Here is a 24,431-nt window from a genome sequence, read left to right as displayed (position 1 = left end):
TAAAACTCACCCATAGAAATAATATTGGCAACAAAAAAGGAACAACTTAGGCCTTGACTTCCAGAACATCAAGTCGCTGACCTTGAATTCTTGCCACCTCAAATTCTTGTTATACTAGGCTTTACTGTGTCATACTACTATTGTGATAAATTCAACATCAAACTTTTTTCAACATAGCCATCTCTACATTCTAGACAACATGTTTTATAATGTAATCATCAATAACTTCTGCCAACATAACACTTTCCCACAAATCAACAAAAAACCATCAATATCAAACATAGTTTTATATCTACGGTAACTTCTTATAAAAGACTCCAGTAAATGACTATACATGATATGCACTAAAATTATTATCTGCTTGGTTATACTAGTGAGCACTGTATATCTCATCTTGTTTTTGAAATAAGTAATTTGAAACAATTTATCACAATTCTTTGAAAAAACAAAAAAACAATTTATCACAAAGATGATCATGTCATGAGAAAAATTAGCGAAGCACATCCTGGATTGCATATGTTGCCAACTAACTGTAAAATTATGAAGCACGTATTTTGAGATGAATTTAATTGTGAAGCACGTATTTTGAGATGAATTTAACTCAGTGATCTATATGCTCCCTTGATTAAGTGCTCTTATACTGTGCCAATTACCCATATTTTTTCAAAACTACTTTTAGGCTTTGTTAGAAAAGACACGCTAATAATCCCTATATTATCTTTAAAGTTTTTCTCATTATCTTTTCACAGAATCATTTTTGCTAATGCAAAATTCCATCCATAGATTGCAATTTAAGAGGGAGTGCTGAGAATGTACATTGCAAAATCTGTATAGAGGAATACTTGTATACAAAGAGTAATAAATGGGATGTCCCAATTGTGTAAAGGTGAGTGTGAAGATGTTCCTCTATTTAGAGTTGTAAATATATCCTTGTAACCTTCATCATGGTAGCTCTCCATAGTTATTGTCTGGGAGGTCTCTAGTATAAATGCTCTCGAAAATGCAATGGCTCAACCTCTTCTTCCTTAACATCCACATCCTTGTTTGGGTGTGGATAACCTAGTGGTCACTGTTTCTCTAGAAGCATGCAACAGTTGAACGATTGGTTGTCCATCTTGCAAGACAGTTTGGTGAACTTCGGTGATAGGCTTCCTGATTTTATTAAGGATCCTGAAACCGTGGTGATTAAACTGTTACAGAAGAACAAGACTACATAGTTATGATTCAAATCTCAAACTTGCATGTAATCTTCTCTGCACATTCCCCTCTCCCACTCTTCCCCCCTTTAACAACCATCTTCATCCCTAAAGAACAAGACCTCCCACACATCCACGTACTTGTCATAGTTCAAGCTCCCGAATGCCACTGTCAAATCTCAACGTGCGCAGCATTGCATAACTCCATTTATGTTGCACTAACCTGCCTCACTGAGTTGTGTTCGACACTCTCAGTAGCCTCTCTTCGCCTCTATAAAAGTGAATGTGCATATGTGCACATATGCAGGAAGATCACAAAAGCACCCATACACCTACCTCAGGCACACATTCGTCAACTCAAAAGCTTACCAGGGAACAAGTAAGCATGTTGATTATCAAATACACTGCATGCTATGAAGCTGACTCTGACATTAGCAATATCAAAATCATCAGAATGACAGGTTAAATGGTTTTATGAATTTCCGCTGCATTTCATTGGCCTTCAAAGAGGATTACAAAGATGACATTATTGAGATGAACAACAAGAGTTATCTTACATGATACAACAGAGTAGAAAAATCAATAGCGTTGACATCAACTTCTTTAAGCATTGTTCTACAATTCCATACTTCACGTTTGCTTGAAATTTTCAGCTGCTCTCCACATTCCCTGCTTCAAATGATCTTGGATTCTGACAGCAATCAGGACTCTTCTCTGCTCAGCAAGAAACTCGCTCCTGTGTCCAGTCAAATGCTCCTGGTTTTCCAAGCCTTTATAAAACACATTTCTTTTTACCCCTCAAGAGAAATTAAACTGATCCATTACGTGAAGGCTACTTGCCAGCCGAGATACACAAGCTTCAACAGCTGCTTCAGTGGGGAGAACCTCTTTTGGTAGAGAGGGGAGGCATCGAGGTAGATATTCTTGATTGCTTCCATGGTTTCTATGTAATGCTAGACATGCCCTACAAAAAATGAACCTATGACAAAACCTTTCAATATCAGCATCAAAGAACTGAAAAGGCTTTCCAAAAAAAAAAGAGTCAAAAGACCACAAACAATTCATATGCTGACAACAAGTTTCGCTCCATTCTATCATTAAAAACGCTGAGGCCTTTCCAAAACCAAATTTTGATCGAAGTCTTCACCCTTGCTCAAGCTAGAAGTTTATAAGAGTTTCGCGATGTTCCTAGAAAACTCAAATGCCTATAGCTCAAACTTATCCATGAAAACATCACTAACCAACCTTATAAATCTCTGCAAATATCTGCTATGGCACATGTCAAACTTAACATGAGGACATAGTGAGACTGGTCAATCATCTGTTCACTAAGATCAGAGGATATGTTTTCTTTCTCTCATAGATATAAATCCCATCTCCAATTAGGATTTTTAAAAAAGCACAATCGTGAGCTGTTGCTATCTCTGGCTTTGAATCTATTCACATTACACTACTAATTTGTCAACTTTAGAGTATTATCTTGCTGTTGGCAACAGCTTAAATAAGAAAAGACATTGTCGAGTCAACCAGTTAATGCTTTCCAAACAAAAGCATGGATATAATCCATTGCATGGTAGACTTTGGGTAGCTAGTTCTGCTTCAAACTCCCTATTCATAGTTAAAGATAGATTCTGCAATCTCTGGTCCATCCTCTGATTAGTCAACCTGACTTCATGAGTCAAGTCCTTAAATACTTGGAGCCTTGGCCCCAAGCAATTCTGAATTAATTGCTCCTGACAAACTTGCCAATGGGCCTGATCTTGATGATTCTGCAAGAACTGGATCATAGTAATCAAGTCAACTGATTGAAGATCCAACAGATTGCCTTTTTTGAAGGCAGTGAGGGTATTCTTCTCCTGGGCTAAAACATCATGACAATTCGCCTGTTTTTCAAACATCATGCACTTCTTGTTCCATGGGAAGAGAAATTTCACGTAACTTTTCTTTATATCAAGCAAGCAAGCCAGACCCCAAGTGAACAAGCAAGTGCATCCTTATTTGCTACAGCCAGCCTTGTAATCTCCTACTTTTAGGTGTTGAATTTCCCAATCTTACCTTACCTTCACAATAAAGTAATGGCTACTACATCCTCAGAACACAAACCCCTGCTGTATGTATGCATTTTCTTCTCAAAAGATTAGGCTCAAGCATCCTCCACACAAGTTTTAACACTAATGGCATGTTCTCATAAAATGCTGCACATTTAAAAACATACCTTAGAACAAGTTGCCTCAGGAAAGGATCCCACATTACGCGGACCCAAACTGGGTCCAAAGTAGTTGACATGGATAGTGTCTTTCCCCACTCTGCAATGAGACCTGTTAGCAGCTTCTGAACCTGCTCGCTTATCTCCTGCCAAAAGTCCAAAACTTTTGATAATAAGAGGTTATAAAAAAGTATCGATAAAGTTTGATAAAAAAATTGTCATGCACCAAACTAGTTACCTGTGCCAAGGATGTAGCAGGGACATTGACAAGCTGGCAAAATGCCAAAAAAGGCGCACTGAGAAAACATGTGAAAAAGCTCCCAACCCCCTTATTGTGAGACGAGAACGAGTCTCCAAACTCCCCAGCAGGCTGCACCTGAGGGGAGAGCAGTATCGCTGCAGGTTCTCCTCTCTCTTCACCATGGATAAACTGTAGCACAAAAGCACAGAGAATAATCGTCTCTTTACGTTACTGCAACAACTGCAAATTGCATCTTCCATTATAAGAAACCCTAGTGAAAAAAGAAAAGTACATACAATAGAAAACTATGTATGACATAGATTGGCTCACCTCAAATATTGAGCTGCTATCACTGTCAATGATGATGAACAGAGGTCTTCGTGTAAAAGGGAGAATATCAGTAGGATAAAGGTAACTAAGACCTGCAAAAAAAAAAACAACAGGGAGAAAGCAATAAACTTGCAGACGCAGGAATGAAGACTGCAAACTCTAGGTCGCCATGTGAAGAGCGTACGAGCAAAATGATCTTTGATGAGAAGAATGGATTGAGAGTCTCAAGGTCTGATAGTTCAATTGTACCACATTTAGGGGCATAAAGCCCAACAATAGCTCAAATTCAAAAACTAAGTTCACCTCACCACTTACAGGTCACATACTACCTCAGCTCATTTTTACCACTTTTCAGGTTTATACTTGAGAAAGAACAACACAAAGTGACCACCCAACCGCGACAAGTGGCTCATGCATTTGATCAGATGTGGGTTGTGCGACAGCCATCACATGCTTTTGAAGAGAAGCCAGATGAGCAGCCAATGATAAGCAGCCTGATACTCTATAGGTTTCAGGCATTCATGAGGATATGCTGTCTTTTATAGAGCAGCATCGTTTTGTTGTAGATGAAAGTTGCTTACTCTGTAGACCCAATACAAGCCTTTTCAGAGGCACCAACAGGAAGAGCACCTTTTTGTTGTAGATGACAGTTGCTTACTCTCTAGAACCAATAAAAGTTGATAGACTCATGTGCTAGCAAGCACACGTCTGGAAGAAAAGAGTGGTTACAATCATTAAATCAGTCCGTAAGTGTATTGTGAAGTTTAGTACTCTCATGAACTCAAAGTACAAGGCAATGGTAGTAGGCACTATTCCTTTATTCCGATCTAGGGTCCACTATGGGTTGGTGTTTTTTTGGGGGGCCATCGTACATGTGGCACTATGCCAGTTCAGGGTTTCCAGCAAATCAAACAGTTTCTTTAAATCTCGAAATTTATGCAACCCATTTCCTCCAACCTTGTGTGTTGTTTCCACTCCCACAAACTTTACACTACACTCCACCCCTCGCACCCCAATGCGAGCCACCCTCTTCTCTGGGCAGATAGATCTAAAAAAGGATAGCCGCCCTTTTGACCTGCTGACCTCCTACAATTTACAACATGTCAATTTTATCCCTGAAAAGTCCCGTTACATAAGACCATTGTACAAATGGGGCATGCACTCATTCCCTACACAACTTTTCTAGTGGAGCCTCTCCTAGGTTTACAGAGACTTCAGACACATTGTCAGACAAGAAAGCATGGCCACCCCCCAATAGTGTGATCCCCACATTTGTTGCAAAATTTAATGCTCCTTGATACAATTGAGTAATACTTTCTAACAGTAACATATGATCTTGCTGAACTTATGTAAACTTTTTGGTCTCATAAACCCTATGCTCGCTGGCCTCATATTTCTTCTTTCACTTTGTGAAGGGGGGATGTGGGGAAGGGGTTTCTCAATATTAATCTTCACCTGTATTGCCCCGTGATCCAAACCAGAGGCCTGCTCTAGGACTGCTTGCATTCCCTTCCACTGTGTCACTAGCAGAAGTAGCATGCTCACAAGGACTACTCATCGGAGAGCTTGTCGGGGATGCCTCTGACGTGATCTCTAGTCCTTTACCACCATCGTCTACAGGAGATGATGTTCCGCTGGACTGTGCATGAATTGCATCTGATCCTGAAAATATTGAAGCTGTCGAAGCAGAAACCGGCATACCACTGCTCCCTGTTGCCTTTCCTAATTTTGAAGAACATGTGTGTTTAATCAAAGGCTATAAAAATGCATCTCCTGACAAGGAACTTATTCTTGAAACTGTAGATTGGGAGGACTGCAGCAAAGGCAAAGAAAATGCTGAGCACAACAGACGGGAAGCAGCATTACCTGAAGCTGACAAATACAACAAGATCAAGCAATCAGCCGGAAGTTCTTCACATGCTGTGGCCAATACCTGTTCAGCATTGTCCATCTCTAAGTCAGTAGTGATACAAAGTAGAAGGGTCAGAACACTGAAGAAGCTCGAAAGAAGCATGTCAAGCTTGTACATACGACTAACAGTTGTGGAATGCTGGGCCGATACAAAATGTATTTATGAGGATTAGGTGGCAGCGCTTGATCCATTATATCATCCACTCGCACTGGTCCCGAATGTCCAGGTGTAGCCCCATTTGAGTCAACCATTCGTGATCGATAGAATGAACCACTTGGCTCCCATTCCAGGCACTGGAGGAATCTGAAAGTGTCCAGTGTAAGCTCCGTGAACTTTACCTACAATATCAATCAGAGAATTTTACATTTTAGAGGCGAACGGCCATCGATGCATCATGATCTCCAAAGACTCTGAAATGATCCCTTCTTCATTCGACCTACAATCAACCAATTGCCAATCTACCTGAACCAACTTTCCATATCCATTTGAAAAATGGTGACACCTCACTAGTCCTTACCTCATTATGGTAGTAGCTCGCAAGTACTGCATCCTTTAATTTCAAAGGCTTCCCTCCACCTACCCTTGCCATAGGAGGGAACGAATTTGGTTGGGGATCTAGCACTACACTGTATCGTAAAGGCCTGCTGTTTTGACAGGGAGCATCTGCTTTCATAAATCTACTGATTTCTTGCACAACACGTTTCCATTCCTTGGAATCATTGCCCTGATGACACCAAGCTATCATAAGAACCTGAGTCTTAGGAACAATTCGAGTTCTCTCAAAGAATTTAAATCGCCATTGAAACCTTGCAAAAGCTTCTGATGTTATAAAATATTTGTTTTGTTTGTAAGGAAAAAATACGAATATATGTGGATGTGACTAACACAAACCCAAAAGGAAGATTCATCAAAATAGAGGGCATCTTTAAAAGAAACTGAAACCATAAATTCCAAATTCCATATAATTGTATGACAAGGGACACCATTGAAACAAAAATACCATACCCAAGTAGACAAATGCAAGTTTTATGAGGAGAACTACGCTTTCCAAAAATTAGAAAATTGTATCAAGGGTGGCTGCAGGCAGAGTCTACTGCCCCCAGTACTAAATTGCACGGAGCTATCCAATATATTCCAAGCTGTGATGTTGTCAACCATGTCACACACCGTCCTCCACAGGGAACTCAGGTCTCTAGCCAAAGGGGGGGACTGAGTCGTGAAAATCTAGGCGACTGACACTCAGTTCATCTATCATGTAGGCTCGATAGACCATCTTGATGGGGAATGCATGTTGTCCCTCGATCAACCAAGCTACCATGCCCTAAGTGAAGTCACATCAGGTACATCGCATCCGACCGCATCTTGAGAAAGCACTAACAGGTCCTCTAAGGCACCAAACAACTCCATAGGCAATGAACTATTGTCTCAAGTTCGCTGGCCTCACATCAGTGATAGACCCCATCCACTTTCATCTACTCCAACCATGATCCTATGGGCAACCTCCATGAGCTACTGGCTAGAAGAAATAGGAAACCTCCTTTGAGCGGAGGCTAATCTAGAGGCGGGCCCAAAACCTAGTAAGAACTGTTGGAGATATCATAGCCAAAGAGTGTGGTGATGTGATGTGTTAGTGTGAAGTACTAGGTGATCTAGTACTAGTCTATGTGAATGAGTCTTGTGTGAGTGCCACATGTCATCATGGGACTTATCCCATATGCACTAGGTGCTAGTGTGTGAGTGAGTAGCCTATATAAGGCTTGTACTTCACTTGTTTTGATATACTTGATGAATGAATGAAAAGCCTTTCTTCATGTCTTCATTTGAGCTCTCTCTCTCTCCCTTCACCATGTTTCTAACAAGAACATCATGTGGCTCGTGTTGCTTGAGCCAATGCCGCTCTCATGAGGGAATCCAAGCCACGTGTCCAACTCTAAGTCGTCTACCAATGTTGATGTAGGAGAAGAAGGACACCTCTACCATCTCATCTTAGTGCCCTATCCAAAACACTGACCTAGTTCCCACTGCACCTTTTGCAAGGAGCCGATGTTAAAGCAGATCAGGCAGGACTTGTCGTAATCATGTTACAAGTAGATGACTCTTGATAAAAACTCATGCGTAGAGAATAGCCTAAACCACCGTAGAGAGTCCATGGCATCTCGAGCCCCTTTTTCCGTGCCTCCGGGATACTTGGCATGGAGACTTCCACTACGGGCACCACTTTACCTTGCCCTTGATCATTGTTCTTGTTTGGGGCCACAAAGTACAATTTTTAGCAATGTTGCCAATCTTGTGACATTTGAAGCAAAGGGATTGCTCCTTATCCTTTGATGAGTCTCTTAAGTCTCTCCGCTGCTACTTCATGGAATGTTTGCAGCAAGGGACCAGGGTTGTGTTGGTGTGAAGCCTCTTGGCACCATTATCTTGACAACGGCCTTTGAAATTACCTTCTGACGATCCACCAGGTGCACCCATGTCCACACGTGAGACATAGGAGGCTCAGGCCAAGATGGTAGAGGAAGTGGTGATCCATCATATTAAATGCCCTGCATAGGCACTTGTAGAGCATCGGTAGAACAGGCCATTGACATGAAGAAGAGAAGCGAGCACAGGGTTGAAATGGGGGATGGAAGAGAACCAAAAGAGAGATTCTTGGTGAAGAGATCAAGGAAGAAGATGGAGCAAAGAGAGCACCAAAACAAATTGTACTCACACAAAGACAATCCAAGCTGATGGCGAGGGTATTGTGGAGTGTTGATAGGCAAAGTATACAAGGCAGCAAGAGAGGTCATGAGGTGGCTGATGGCAAGAATGCATGAGATGGCAGCAACAATCTGATAAGCAGCTGCTGGCAACTGTTTTCCTGCATTAGCCGAAAACCAGCATGCAATAGTGGCCCAAGCATTGCACCTACAAGCTCTCGTGGCACACTTTCATGCAATGTCCGCCTTAGCATGTCCACCAGAGCACAAAATTAAAGTTTAAACAAGGGTTTGAAAGCTAGAGCCCACTGGAGTGTGAAAGTGAAGTACGATTTTAGTAAAATGAACATTACATGCACCACACATGCTTTCATGCATTCATGAAATCCAATGTTACATGCGCACCAACCTTTTCATATGCATGGCTTTCTAGACTGTGAATGAGCATGCAAACTGGCGCCAACTCCTGACACTTGTGCATGTTTCTAAGCTGAACTTTAACACATGCATGCAACCCCAAGCATTCATACATGAACTCCACATGTCACGGTTTACCCCCATGTAATAAACCCCATGGCACGTGAGCCCAGCTCATTGAATGCCAGAATCGAAAACTTAAAGGATGCCTTACAGCAGTCAATGGCACAACACTTGCATGCAAATGAAGGGTAAGAAGAGTTACAAAAAGCCATCCTTGATCGGTAGACCCTCCAAGGAAGAAAAAGGGAAAGGGGATCATGGAACCAGAGTCTAGCATCCATAAAATGGAGAAGGGAAAGGTCAAGTGGCCTAATTTCGTAAGTTATAGGCTCGAAAAATACATGGGAAGAATGGTTGACGAAAATTCGAAAATCATCAAAGCAAGGCTTCACAAATGGGACGAGGCATTCGCCATTTGTGAAATTCATAACAAGATAATGATGATCCAAGGGTCACACATATTTTTACTGAAGCTGCAGATAGGTGGTGTATGAAGCAATAGAAAGACAATGTGCAGTCACATGGGAAAATTTTCAACTCGAGTTTGGAAAATTGTTTCTACCATCAAATGAGTCTTCGAGAGGGTTAGATGATTACCGGCACCTTAAACAGAAGAATTTATCAATAGAAGAACATACCAATAAATTCTGAGAAATTTTAATGAAAATTCTATAAGCCGTTATCACAGTTTGTTCAAGTCAAGGATTACATATTTCGCTTGAACGACAGAAGAAAAATGGAATTCAGAGATACGCACATATGATGCAACAGCAATTACATTAAATTATGAGACACAAGGTGCAAACCAAGTGGGTTTGTATCACCTTGAACTCAGTATGAGTTCCAAAGAACTAGCTTTCCAAAGGAAATTCCTGCGGCAGAAAGGAACAATGCCACAAGCCATTGGTCAAGCCGAGCAGGCTAAAGTAATTGGCAATATGTCACAACCAAGTACCACTAGAGGGGTGAAAAGAAAAGCATCCCATATAGCAGCCCACGCTTGGTCAAAGTCCTCCTTCACTCTTGAACACAAGGAGAAATGCAAGGAAAGAAGGATTATGTTTCAGATGCCTTCAGCCACATCTTTTAAAGAATTGTCTGAAAAATAAAAGTCGTTGCATGGCTAAGACAGTGATCTCAGAATGCAATATGGAGATGGAGAAGAATCCTAGGGCTGACGACTTGCACATTCAGCTAGCGCACAACACACCAACAGAGCACTTACAATTTTCAAGTATGGAATTAATAAAGATGAAAGGGCATTGGTCTAGCATAATGTCATTAATTACAAATTGGTAAAGAGGTTGAAACATCCCATCATCAAATGCAAATACAGTGTGGATGGTAGATGGAACTCCAACTGAGGTGTGGGAGCAAAGGATCACATAGTTAGAGCTACGCATCCAAGACTACGACGAGGAGATGGATTTGACATTAACAAGCTTACTCACGCAAATGTAGAGCTTGGAATGGCATGGCACTTTGGTAATGCCATTCGGACTTATCAATGCTCCCACTCCATTCATCATGTTGAAAATGACTTACTACATCAACATATCGGAAAGTTTGTAGTACATATTGATGATGTATTATATACAGTAAACGTATTGTTGAACATAAAGAACACTTGAGGAAAGTGTTCAGCACCTTGAGAAAAGCTAGTCTACACAAATAAGAAGAAAATTGTGTTGTGCATGGTTAAACTAGAGTATATGATTTTATTATAACTCTTGATGGGGTTGAAATGGTTAACTAGAGTATTATAACTCCTAATGGGGTTGAAATGGAGCCAAAGAAAATGGCTGCATTATTAGTGTGGGCAGTATCGAAGAATGTGACGGCTTTGCAATCATTCTTAGGATTTGTACAGTTCTATTGAAGACATATCAAAGCATATTCTAAAATTGTCCCTCCATTGACTGAGTTGACCTCAAACAAAGTACCTTACATGTGGAGAAACAATCAATAAGAGAGCTTAATGCAATGAAGAGAGCAGTGGCTTAAGGACCTATGTTGAAGATTATTGATCCCCAAAATTGTTTTTCCTAGAAACCCATGCAACCGCATCGTACTAAGAGCGGTTATGTTACAAGAAGGGAGGCTAGTTGCCTTTGAAAGCAAAAGCTTTCACCTTCTTCAATAAATTGGCCACATGATCCATGATTTAAAAGCATGGAGACATTATTTGAGTTTTATGTCAATGTCAATCACAATATTTGAAATATTTTTGTAAGCAACCTAATTTGAGTGGCCGCCAAGCAAGGTGGGTAGAGCTCATGCAGGAATTTCATATAGAAATTTGGTATCGAAGAGCAAAGGATATTAAAGTTGCTGATGCATTGTCGTGCATTATGCATAACACGAGTTTCACAATCTTAGAAAGCGGTCTAATGACTAAAGTCAAGGAAACTCAAAAAGTGAACGAGTATGTTCAGAGCCATTGGCTTAAGGCTATTGTGATAAAACCTAGGGTTATAGATGATCAAGCATCGAGAGAAGGCCATATGTATGCAAGATATACTGTGGTAGACGGTATGCTAAAAAGAAATGGCAAGATAATTGTATCTAATCAGAATGATCTCCGACACTCCGTGCCATTATAGCCTATGTGCCGGACTTCAAGGTGCTGAAAAGACATATGGTCTTGTCAAGTGTATTTCTTTTTCTGAAGATGGAAAAGCATATTCATGAATATGTCACGAACTTTTTCGTGTCAAGTTAGTAAGGTATAATAGTGAAGGCACTTGTCCTTTTACAGCGATTGGAAATACCATCAGGTATATGGGAGGGCATTTCCATGGACTCTATAGTTGATCTACCCCGCAGACACAAGGAGGGTATTATTCTATCCTTGTGGTGGTTGATTGTCTTACCAAGATGGCTCACTTCATTCTAAATAGAGAGTCAGCAAGTGCGCTGCAAGTGGCATACTTAATTTTAACTAACATATTGTCTACATGTATTACCAAAATCCATAGTATCAGACACAGATACAAGATTTACGAATCAGTTTTGTACTGTTGTACATATGCGCTTAGGCCTAACTTGGGAATGAGTAGTGGGGATCATCCTTAAAGGGATGGTCAAATGGAATGAGTCAACCAAACTTTGGAAGATATGCTAAGAGCATATGTTTCCTTTAGAAAAGTTGAAACCAGCCTTCACTAATCAAAGGGTGGTAGAATCCACTTTAACCACAACATACATAGTAAAATAATCACAAGGAGCTAGAGTGCTCCTACTCAGAAACAAAGACACCGATTGGCCCAAAACACTGGCGCCCCTTGCGGTATTTCTTTAATATTCATGCCCTTGTGGTATTTCTTTAATATTCATATAAAGCGAAGAGGCTAATCACAAGATCTCCTGAAAGCTTCACCACAAGCAAACCACTGCCCACTGACTTCCAATATCCTGCACACCCTGCAATTCTTGCTCAACTTTATATAGTGAATGTGTTGGAAAGGTCACCTCCCCATCTGTAAGCCCCCATATGAGGAGAGCACGGGGGGGGGGAGGGGGGGGGGGGGGGGGGGACCTGGGGTTTGAGAGATGGCCACATGGGCAGCATCATGGCTGCCATGAGGGCAGGGATCAAATAGAGAAAAGAGAGAAAAGGTGGTTGCCACATGGACAGCGGCAAGGCTGTCATGTGGGCAGCATTGTCAAGACATACCTGGAGATAGAACAGGCTGCGATGACCTGGTGCTGATGTCAGCCTGTGTACGCACCAGTACAGAGCTGACACGTGGCAATATGGGGCTGGCAGGTAACAGGGTGGCACAGCATGGGCGACAGGGATGGAGGTCTTCGAGGGCCAGCTATCTAGCCCAAGGAGTGTCCAAGGATGGGACCCAATGAGGGCTGCCCTTGAGGACTAACTACAGGAAAGTCTGGGCCAGAGAGCCCTGGATTTATAGCTTCCAAGAGGGGAAGTTTGGGGCAGCAAAGGCTACACTCAAGTCGGCCAGAGGGGGGGATAACAGCCGACCAGGTCGGCCATAGGAAGGGCCTGGGTTGGTGGTTTGTACAGCCCCTTGAGGCCTATAAAAGAAGGGCCCTCGTATCTCATCACCTGGAGCAGCCAAAAGTCAGCAGATTGGAGCAGCAGGAAGACCTACCTTGGCCCTATCTTCTAGAGGTGAAGGAGGTACATCATAGACTGCAGACAAAGCTGAGAAAGGGCTGCCCACCTAGGCTGGCTTCCGGACAGCAAGGTGGAAGGGATCTAGATGGAGAGTCTACATATGCTCGAGGCGTGGGCTCAAGTCTAGAGATATCTGGCAGATAGTAGAAGTTACCTTGTGGTAAGATCAAAGGACCATGCTCTCGTGGGACTTTGGATCTATCTCTTTTGTATTGTGTCCATAGCTTTGGACAGAAATATATTGTTTTGGTGGTTTCTACATCTGATTGGATCATTGTCTATTGATGAGTCCACACATCTATTTGATACACATAAGTTAAAGAAGTTTCTGATTCCACTCCCACACACATTGTGTGAGCTCCTAGGCTATTCTATCAGTCTTCCGCTGTGCGTTACCCTCCGTTGGTCGATTTCTAACAGAATATGCATCCAATCACTAGGCAATCACGAACTCTTCCTTCTAACCAAGCGTGCAACAAAGCCCAAAGGCATAAGCTATCTCTGTGCCCACTGTATCTGCACAACCAAGTGCCCAACCAGCCAGACGGCTAAACAGCTGCAGGAAAGCCAAAGACAGCCAAAACTTTGGCGCAACCAGCCAAGAAAACCCTTCCAAAACAGATCGTCCCTATCAGTAGTCACCCTGGCCACTGCCCAACAGCATAAATAAGCCGGGCCTAGCCCCTCCCTTTCCTCGTCCTCTCTCATTCCCTTCCATATTTTCCCTTCTTCCATTCCTTACCTTCCTTTCTTCCATTCCCTCCCTTCCTCTACCCATTCCCACCTATCTTTTCTCCATTCCCTTTTTCCTTTTCCCTCCATATCCTTCCCCCATTCCCTCTTTCCTCTCCTTCATTCCCTCTTTCCTCCATATCCTTCCCCCATTCCCTCTTTCCTCTCCCTTTATTCCCTCCATTCCCCTTTTCTCATTCTCTCTTTTCGTTCTCTCAAGTCCCTTCTTCGTGCCTTCCATTCCCTCCCCCTTTTCCTTCTTTCCCTTTCCATTCCTCTCCTCCCTCCTTCAACTCCCTTGTTTCCCCATCCATTCCCTCTTTCATTCCTTTCACCTCTTTCCTGCCCCCTCTCACCCTTTCCCTCTTTGTCAAGGAGCTTGTCCCTCAATGTCTGCATGGTAGTTAAGGTGACCTCTCCGGGTCTATCCCCACTAGGCAACAAGTCCGGAGATTGGGTAAAGGCGAGCCTTGCTCGAGAAGACAATCACATCTAGGAGGTGACAATATATTGACATGGGGTCGTTGTAATGTGGCACAAACAATTTTCCCATATACTTGAACCACACTTGGTTTTCTCCATGCCTCAATGCCATGGTTTCATAGTGGATGACGTAGAGACATGTCATCAAATTTCGAGGTACCCAATGACCTTGTCTTTCTTGTACATGCCACAAGAGGACAAGAGTATCCTCTCCTCGATTGATGCCAGGTTTGGGATCATTTTGGAGGCCTTCTAGTTAATAGCATCACTTCTCATGGATGATTGGGTGCTGAAGGTCCAACGTGTGGTCATAGACGCCGCCACACTATCTAGAATGTTAGTGCTCTAGCAGCTGGGGGTCGTTGGGCTTCCAGGGTAGTGCAATCGGTGAAGGGAAGCTTGGCCATCTGGCCAAGGCCCACCCACTGTCATGAACTTCATCCCCTTCCTCCATTCTCATTATGAGCAATTGATTTGGAGGATAGGATCCTCAACGAATTCTTTGTCTTACACAGATCTTTTAGAATGGTCCACCCTGAGAGAGACCCTGAGATGGATGGGAGTCTTGATGGGATTCACTGGCAGATGATCATAGTTGTGGGACGTTTGGGGAAGGAGTGGCACATTGACCTAACTAGTATCTCATAGCAGGATGCCCCCACATGGTGCCTCTCGCTGTGGGAAGGTAGACCCTTGAGGGAGGTCCAGTGGGATCCGGGAGAGTGGTTCTGGACCTCCTGGGGCAACCTAGCTGAGCAGGTGGACGAGGTGCCCTTCTTTTCCTACACCACACGGATTGATAGGAGGCTTTAGATGGACTCTTCAAGGTGGACCCCCTCGAGGGAGAGGCATTGGGTGGCCCAAAGAGTGCCCCGGGATGTCAGTTCCAGGTTTTGCATGCGGTTATGGTCCAATTTGTGGCCGAGGAAGATATCCTACTTCTTCTGGCTGGCCGCCCACAGAGGCTTGCCCATCAGACCGTGGTTGGAGCAGATGCGAGTGGAGGGACAGTGCCATTGTTGCTCTGCTAGTCTCCTAGAGACGATCCCGCATTGCCTTTGGAGCTATCGTAGCGTAGCGAGGATATGGATGGGATCCCTCAGGATCATAATCCATATGCAGAGACTTCAAAGGGACTACACCTGGGGGATGTTGGCATGGTTGATTGAGGGCGGACACGCATTCCAGATAGGCGTGCTCGATTCTGCAAGGCTTGGCCTGCAAGAGTTTTCTACATCTTGACTCTGCGAGGGATTCGTTGGTTGTATAGTCCCCCCACCTAGCTATTAGCCCCCATACCAAATATCCCCTAGGCAGTGAGCTAGGTTTCTCTAGAACACGCCGGTCTTTTCTTTCAGCCTTTTTCTCGTTTTTTCCATACTTAGGACCTTCGGGGCTGTTGTTTTGTATGAAGTCTTTTGAGCATTAATAGAAGGTTCCTTTCTTTGAAAAAAGAAAAAGAAAAAGAATGGTCTACCCCTCACTAGACATATCTGCATTCTGGATGTGTGGAATGATGAAATCTGTGGTAGTCCCTATCATTGACAAGGCTTGTGCGTCTTTGTTCTCCCACTTTTCAACCTATTGGAATATTAGGGTCATCTTCCCACTTATGAGCCCCTATATGAGGACATGGGAGAGGTTGACTTACTGTATAGGGTGGGACAGAGAGGTTGAGATTAGGGCTGCCATGTGGGCAACAGACTCATTACCACACAGGCAGCATATAGACCTTCCATTTAGCCAAGGTGATGATGTAGCAGTGTGATGTGGACTGCCATGTGTGTTGATTGTGGTAGTATGGAGCTTGCGTTGAGGTGGCACATAAGGTGACATGGCAAATAATGCCACATGTTAGACTGTTGACTGGACCCTACTGTGATGACCAATTTTACCACAGGGCCTCATCTTCAATGTGTGGAGAACGAATTTGGAGAATCCTGTCGACAGTAGGCACATTCTTGTCCTTGTGTTGAGTGAGCCTCCTTGTGTACTTGGGTCATCCGTCAATCACCTTTTGATGGGTCTATTGCTTGCAACTTATCTGCTGTAGCGCCGATTGCGACTTGCTTGCTTGGTATGTTGACATGGTACATCACGTTGGAGCTGTGCATCATTGGTCAGCTTGTGTTGTGCTTGCTAGGTCTTCTTAGTTGCTTGTCTCATGTCACATTGTGTTTATTGAAGTAGTTAGAGTTGTCTCCCAGTCATTTGTCCTTCTTGTTTGCATTGTGGCATTCGTAGCCGTTGGTATTATTCCATTGTAGGAGCATCGTGTTGCTTGATGCTTTGTTGTCATCAGTCGGCTATGCTTCTTATTGTTGTTGAAGTGTCTCGCATCACTTGTCTATTGTGGATTGTTTAGTTGTTGACTACACCACCTATGTAGTGCTTGGGTCGTCTGCTCTAGTCTCTTGCTTGAACTGGGCTGTTTTGCCATAGGTAGGGTCGCAACTGTAGAAGATGAGTCTGTAGTTGGGCATTCATTTGTTGTGGTGTTGCATAGTCACGTAAAAGCGTTGTTTACCTTCGCTGAGTGTCAACGTAGACTAGTAGTAGCTTTTGCTTCCACGTACCATAGTTGCATCGAAACGCATTTCAAAATCGTAAGAAACGGACTGAAACGTTTCACTTTTTAAAACCCGTTTTTTATTCATCAAATTTTCCAAAATTTTAAAAATATTTGCTGAAATTTTTTAATGAACGGTTTTATCTCCTTTTAAGATGAGGGAACTATCCCCAATACTACGATACAGGTCAAGTGAGCAATATCAAAAAACAATCCCTTGATGCTCAAACAAAGTTCCTATTTAGAAGCTCATCTACAAAATGTTAATTGGCTTAAGATGGTCAGTCAGCAAGCATTGCTTTATAGGTGTTGGTTATTGGTTATTCAATATGTTCTCCCCAACTCTGAATGAACCTTATGACGAGAGCCTTCACTTGTCAACACTGTTGTCCATCATAGGCCACTGCATTCTTGAAAATCATGTTGTTTCTTACCATCCAGGTATACAAAAGTACATCACATCTAAAGGTGTGCCACCCCTCTTGTAATGTAGAAGAGTGGCCTTGTCACCTCCCAATAGTGCTATGTTCCAAGAGATGGGGCATCTCTCCCGTAAGCTTACTTGTTGTAAGTCATAGTCCAAAGTTCTTGAGCTAGGTGGCACAATTAGAGAGACTTGTATTCTACCATTCTAACATGTGATTGATGGGAAAGGAAGGAAACCCCATTGAACCTCACCAGGTCCATCCACATAACGTTGACATTACAAAGAGCAAAGAGATTTCTAAGATCCCTCAAGAAGAGAGAAATATCTACTCCATGCTATAGGAGGATCTCAAAGACCAACAAAACAACCAACCCTGGCTGTTCCTAGCACACAGAAAGGCTAGCTGCAACAAGGCAATAGGATCCGAAGATTCTGAGGCAGTAGGAGAACTTCTGAGATGCAATCGACTGATCTGAAGGCTCTAAGAACCCTAGAACAGCAGCAAGCAAGAAGTATGAATGTGTTTGGAGCAGTTCTCAATCACTCTGGCAGGCAAAACAAGCAGGAGCAGCTTTGGAAGAGGTGAAAAACAGCAAAATGATTTCCTTCTGGCACCCTTCGGCCCCTAGCAGTCCAATCCTGATAGGCGAAATGGATTTGGTACCGATCTGGCACCCCCGAAAGCATGTCTGGTGACCTTGGAGTGGATCTAATCAGGTTTAGCAGCCTTGAAAATCCTCTCTAGCAGGTGCGACTCCACAATCGCACCTAGAAACAAATCAGTCTGCTTGGAAAAGTGTGATTTTGATAGGCGGCTGGCATAGAAGGCTCCTGGAAGAAGTGTGAATCAGATTTGGGCCTCTGGTAAGGCATGAACAGCAGGCAGGCAGCAAATACGAACTGATCTGGAGGATCCTGGCACAAAAAAACGAAATTCGTTTTTGAGCTTCTAGCAGCCCTAGCAGCCCATAGACTGCCCTGGTAGTCAAAAATCAGCAAAGCGATGTGAGAGAATATTCTTGGAGCACTTTCCCAACTTGTGACTTGCCTCTCCCTATTCTTCTGTGGTCCATAAACAAAATTTTGACTTTTTCCAAGCCCGCTTGCCAAACATGGCTCTTGGAGCTATTTTTAGCTAAAGGGATTTTTAGCCCTCTCTAACCTTCAGTTCCTTGCTTGGCCCATGGAATTAATTGCACTGAAGTGCCCTTTGAGCTATTTTAATCAGTTGGAGGCGAGGGCAGTTGTCGTAAATTCCTAAAATTAGAAATTCACGTCCCCGTGACATTGATTCAGAGGAGCACCTTTGCTTTCAAATGCCCTATGTACAATGAGATTACAAAGTCATCACCATTGTCTTTTCAGGGATGGATTCGGGCCACTCTCCAACCTCTTGTCACACCCAGATCAGAAATGATTGGTGACTCTCACTCACGAGGCAAGTTGACACAAAGACCAGCTACTCAAGACATATAGAGGAGCTCAAGGCATCCAACCAGATTCAACTTTGAATGTGATCTTTGAGTTTTTTCAGCCATAGGGCACAGACCAGGAAACCCTAGCGAGATGGCATAGTCGAGGCCCAAAGCGAGAGATAGTCAATACACAAATTGAGCTCGGGGATCTTCCCGCCATGTTCACCAGACTAGAGGCACGACTAACTAACATGACAATGGGACTTGTCTGGCATAGGGTCACACCTAGGAGACCACAGTGGATCACACATATTGATCATCGCCGATGCTCAATCCTGGATTTAATGCCACCACAGCCATCTACATCACCGAAGCCTCCCGTGGACTTTTACTCCTCCACCAGCATTTAGAGGATCACAACAGTGACGCAACACCACGTCTTCCTTGCTCCCCGTGGGCTCAGACACTTCACACTTTGCACTAGTCTTTTTATGTTTATGTTGCACTTGCCTTGAGTGTGTAGATGCCCGCACAGAGGCTCTACCCACATCTTGTTGTATCTCATTTTTTCAGTCTCATAGACCCTTTGGTCTTTCAAAGACTTTTAATAAACTCTCTTTCTTTATTCTTTTTACGAATGGAAGAATGGACTCAAAGATCTCTCACAACGAAAATGAACGGAAATTCTCTCACCAACGAATGAAAGAACGAACACGCAAGAAACTGTACACTATAATAGTTGAAAAGATTGAATATATACACCCCTTTATACGATAGGGTTAGGGTTAGGATTTCCAACCCTTGTGTCTGTAAAGCACTCAATGTGTTACAATATGAATGCATGATGTTGAGATGAAACCTCAACAATCTCCTTTATCTAATCTGAGTACCTTGAGTTTCTACTTGTCTGGTTTTCAACCATGACCTTGAATTCTTTAGCTAGAGCTGCTATAGTCATCAATTAAAGTCAAGTAGTATAACGCTCCATTGATGCTTCTAATCTATGCATAACTCCATACATCAGAGTGTAAAAAGTCGAGCACCTTTTTCTCAAGCATCAAGGAGCAAGTAACTAGGACTTTAAATGCAACAAGACAGCAATGGATGTACTCCACTTCAAGCGTGGCGTTTGTATTTCCTTTAGAAAGTACACACCAGAAGGGCTGAAACTCTTGGCAGCGGGCTCTAACTTCCCCTTTGTAAAGTTATATACTAGACAACTTTCTCCTCGATTCTTTCTTTGTCTCTCAAACAACTCGAGGGATAGAATTCTATAAGTTCTCGACCTCGCTCTCAGAATAGGATGGGAGAACAAAAAATCTCTCTTTCTGAACAAGAAGAAGGACAGGGGTCTTCTCTCTCTCTCTCAAAGAGCGGAGTTAAACAGCTCTCAAGCTCTCTCAATGAGTGGAACTTCTCTACGACAAACAAAAATTCTCTCCGCAGAAGAGAACTCTCAATCTAAAACTAGAACTAACCTAGGAGAAAAACATGAGCTCCTAAGGCATGCCTACAATTAATCTAGGAGGCTAGACCTAAGCTCTGATACCATGATAAAACATGTGCGCATCAGGATCTATGGAGCGCTCTAAGGTGGATGAAACTTATGTGGAAACATGATGAAGAGAGTGCTCATAACATGTACCTCAAGTCAATTAGGTTCAAAGATAGATTAGCTTGGACTCATAAACAGAATCTTGAGTATATATGTATTTTTCTCTATTCAACAATACATAATAGGCCTCTTATATAGAGAGTGCCCTTAGAATAGTCAACACTTGTGGGATCCTCTGATCCACATCTCTCCTTGTGGATATCCTTGATCCACATCTCTACTTTAATTCTTTCCTATACCATACCTTAGCCTCTAATATGTGCTCATGGCACCATATCTCAACATCTCCATGGGGAAAGCCTTGGCTTTGGAGGCCTTTTGATCAAGTGGAACTAATAAGGGGCCAGGCGGTATAAATGGGCATTCATCTAGGAAATCTCAGCTTGGGATCCTCAATATTTATCCACCAACATGCCAAAGAGCCCCACTTTTGGCAACAGCTCACAAATTCTCCTTGATGTTGACTCTTGGCTTGTTGGGGCAATTCATTTTCACTATCTAGACATACCTTATGTGGTAACCATAAATTGAACAAAGAAGATCAAGGCTTTCCACACATCATTCGTTGGTTGATGAGTGGAAAGCCTTGATCTTCCGGGTTCAATTTATGGTTATTACACACACACGCATACTTTTTTTTTGTGAAGTCCATTAGTCATTATACTAAAAAAACCAGTCCAAAGAATCACACACACATATATATGTATATATGTATGTAGAAAGAGAGAGAGAGAGAGTTTATTAAAGTCTTGAAACACCGAAAGGTCTATGAGACTGAAAGAACCAGATACAATGAGCAAAATAGGTGGAGCCTCTACATGGGCATCCGCACCCAAGACATACAAACACTAGTACAAATTATCTAAGCACATAGAGTATCCTACGTCGAATATCCTAAGCTGGTTCATAGCCCCATTGTGAGCAGCAACTACCACCCACGACTGCCATGCAGATCCCTTCTGCTCCCACCACCCTCATCTAAACGACACTTATTTCTCCTGAACCGAAAGGACAATGCACGAAGATGTTGGAGACCTATGTGAGCACATGATAGTGTTATTGAAGGACAGGATCAGCAAGCCCAAGAGTCATTCCAAACACAAGACAACAAGCACCATAAAAAAAGGTTAGTGATCCCGAAGCACGTTGGACGACAGCGTCATAAGCTTTCACAAAAGAGTCTTGGACCATTTCTAGTCATTTTGTCAAGGACATGTCCTCGCAGTCCCAATCTTTCATGTAGTATATTGAAGCCACATGTTGGGCCACCCTTGGTGATTATAGCAGAAGAAGCACAGCCTGAGGTTGTAGACGGCGCAATTGCATGTTACATGAGGCCAATGACTAGATAAGGCATTTTAAAAGACTAGCAAGACCGCTGTAAAAGGAGGCCATGGAGCTCTGCAATGAGTTTGAACTTCAGGGAGAAGATGTCACATCAATGATGCTGCATGTCAAGCTCCTTGCTATGGCTTATTAGCCTAGTTCATCTCTTTGATAATTAGTTGTTGGTATAGTTCCCCATCTGGATACATTTGTCTCAACTTTGTTCACCACTTAGAACTTTATCCAACCAGCTGGATGCATATCACAAGAAACAAAACCACATTAGAAGGTCGTGAATATATTCATATATTTACTCCAAATGCCAAGCTACATGTTGTCTTGTAGCACGCTCAAAAGCCACACAGAGACCATGACAATGTCATGCAATGATGAAGAATAAAATGGATGAAACGTGAAAGAGAATATTAAGAAAAAGGAATCTAGGGCAAGCTTGAAAGCAAACCGACATCTGCAAATGATGACCAGACGAATTGGTACCTACATAAAACTTTGGTTCGTTTCATTTCCGTCCACCCTTAGATGGAGTACAAAGAACTTGACAGCATGTTGAGCCGAACTTTAATCCACGGAATATAATAGGCAGCCCAGTGGGTGCTGTTGTTGTGCTTACATTTTTGTGAAAGTGAATATGTGCGTACAAGACGTGTCTACAATCCATATAAGCTGCTGGGAGGCACCTTTCTGTCAATTTAGTAACTATGCAAAGGTATCAAAGCACGTGTTCTTATGACCAGGATTTTAGCTCTTAGAACAGAGAGTCTCCAAGTTCTCATAGCCGACGAATCCACAGGGGACTCGTTGCTGCGACGAAATACAGTGCATCACAACTCTGACGATACCCAGACAACGTAATTTAGGAAAGTCCTTTCCAAAAGGTCAAATCGTGTGCATTTTGATGGTCCGCTGGACGAAACCTTAACATAATATTTTTGCAAAAAAAAAAAAAACCTTAACATAATCATGGCAGCGTGTGAGCAGAAAAATAGGAAACCTGAAACGTCCGGCGATAGTCATCCACGAGGGTGCGAAGCTGTTGTATAAGCTGGTGAACCATAACTCTCCGATTTAAGAGTAAGCATACCACGATGAAACGCGCATAAAAGCGGAGATGTTTGTTTGCCAAAGCTGGGTCCTTGGCCGTGTCTTTGAAATATTCTCGACTCATAATAGCTTCGTAAAATATATAGGATTCTGAGAGAAAAGTTGCATCGCTCGTGCGGAGGTAGTAATTGTAGTAGAGCTGTCCGATTCTTGAAGCAATTTCCCCGATTTCCCATCGTTTCAAACCTCCATCAACCAATGCCTGGCGATTCTCCTGTTGATATTTCCACAGCTTCGTGTAAACCTGAAAGGCCTTGTGAAAGTAGGCATCCCACTTATTACCGCCGTAAGGCGGCAAGTCTCGCAAGCGAGCAAACTTCTTGTCCGCTTTGTCCGCAAGAGCCCAGTACGATTCGTTCACCGCGCCCATGGGATCTCACAGAGGATTATACAACGGAATGCCGTCCAGCAGAATTGAGCCTCCTTCTGACTACGAGAGACGCGGGCGACGAAGAAACATCTGCTCCAACACGATGTGAGGTGAAACCATCGCATGTAGAGTTTTCTCGCCAATTCATATTTCTCTCACAAAATCATTCTCGGATCGGCTGATCTGAGGATGCATGGAATCAAGGAATCGAAGAAGAAGCCACGCAAGTAGCATACACGGGAGCAAAAAGGAGAAGAGGGGGGGAGAGAAGTACGAAGGCAGCAAGGAGGAGCTCAGGCCGCCATAGCCAACGAGCTCCGCTGCTGAATGCTATTGATGATGAAAACGCAAAGTCAAGCATTCCAGCGTATTCATTTGCATTTCAGGCCGCATTTCTTGTTTCCTTCGCCCATTAAAGTCTTTAAAATTTACATTAATAATAAACTCCTTGGCCCGTTTTCTTGTCCTTGAAAATAAAAGTTAAAAAAGCAGAAATTAGGCATTTCTTGAATTTTTTGGAAGTGCATTTTTCCTATTGGCTCTTCTTCACTTGACTTGAATGCAGACTTTAAAGTGGTTGACTTTCTTTCTCTCTCTCACCTCTCTCTCTCTCTCTCTCTCTCTTCCCTACTCTATCTCCTCAAGTCTTCTTAGAGAGAATCTGCACCTTTTCGCCCACACCCTCTCTCTCTCTCTCTCTCTCTCTCTCCCCCCCCCCCCCTTTATCTCCTTTTCTCCCACACCCACACCCCTCTCTCTCTCTCTCTCTCTCTCTCTCTCTCTCTCTCTCTCTCTCCCCTTTATCTCCTCCGGTCTTAGGCCTTATGAATGATTGAATATCATTCACCTTGTTTTTTTGGCATTGTATTGGTGTCAATAGCACCCAATAGAGAGTGACCCAAATAGATACCTGAGCTGCCTCCGGAGCTTGAACTCGGCACCCACGTGTTTTAACATAGAAAGGCTCGTTCACTAGTAACTTTGTTCTGCGACTCCAACACAAGTTGTAAAGTTGCCTCTCAATAGGAAGAAAAAGGTGGCGATACCACTCTGGCCCTACTTGGAACCTTCGCCTTCATCACTCACCATCTACTATTGTTGCTCCTGTTGCTCTTCTACTGCGTGCTGTGCAAGGCTAAGGGGGTAGGTACTAAGTACTTC

General features: G+C 43.0%; 1 protein-coding gene across 2 annotated transcripts; it reads right to left on the bottom strand.

The window, feature by feature from the left end:
* Positions 1-1,767: 1,767 nt before the first annotated feature.
* On the bottom strand, positions 1,768-23,647 carry LOC147892297 (signal transducer, putative (DUF3550/UPF0682)). Of its 2 annotated transcripts, none has more exons than XM_087387998.1 (9): positions 22,791-23,647; positions 6,403-6,609; positions 6,005-6,223; positions 5,840-5,906; positions 5,429-5,695; positions 3,974-4,065; positions 3,641-3,832; positions 3,412-3,548; positions 1,768-2,175 (listed from the first exon to the last, which is right to left on the bottom strand). In XM_087387998.1, the coding sequence occupies exons 1-9, from the start codon at positions 23,268-23,270 to the stop codon at positions 1,995-1,997; spliced, it is 1,842 nt and encodes a 613-aa protein (XP_087244124.1). In that variant the 5' UTR covers positions 23,271-23,647; the 3' UTR covers positions 1,768-1,994. The 2 variants fall into 2 exon arrangements, with proteins under 2 accessions (XP_087244124.1, XP_087244125.1); XM_087387999.1 differs by lacking the exon at positions 1,768-2,175 and adding an exon at positions 2,334-3,057.
* Positions 23,648-24,431: the final 784 nt, after the last annotated feature.

Source organism: Dipteris shenzhenensis, chromosome 17, assembly GCF_047967505.1.
Source record: "Dipteris shenzhenensis isolate YYH24624 ecotype China chromosome 17, Dip_SZ_1.0, whole genome shotgun sequence".
NCBI lineage: Eukaryota > Viridiplantae > Streptophyta > Polypodiopsida > Gleicheniales > Dipteridaceae > Dipteris > Dipteris shenzhenensis.
This window is presented reverse-complemented; position numbering and strand designations above follow the sequence as displayed.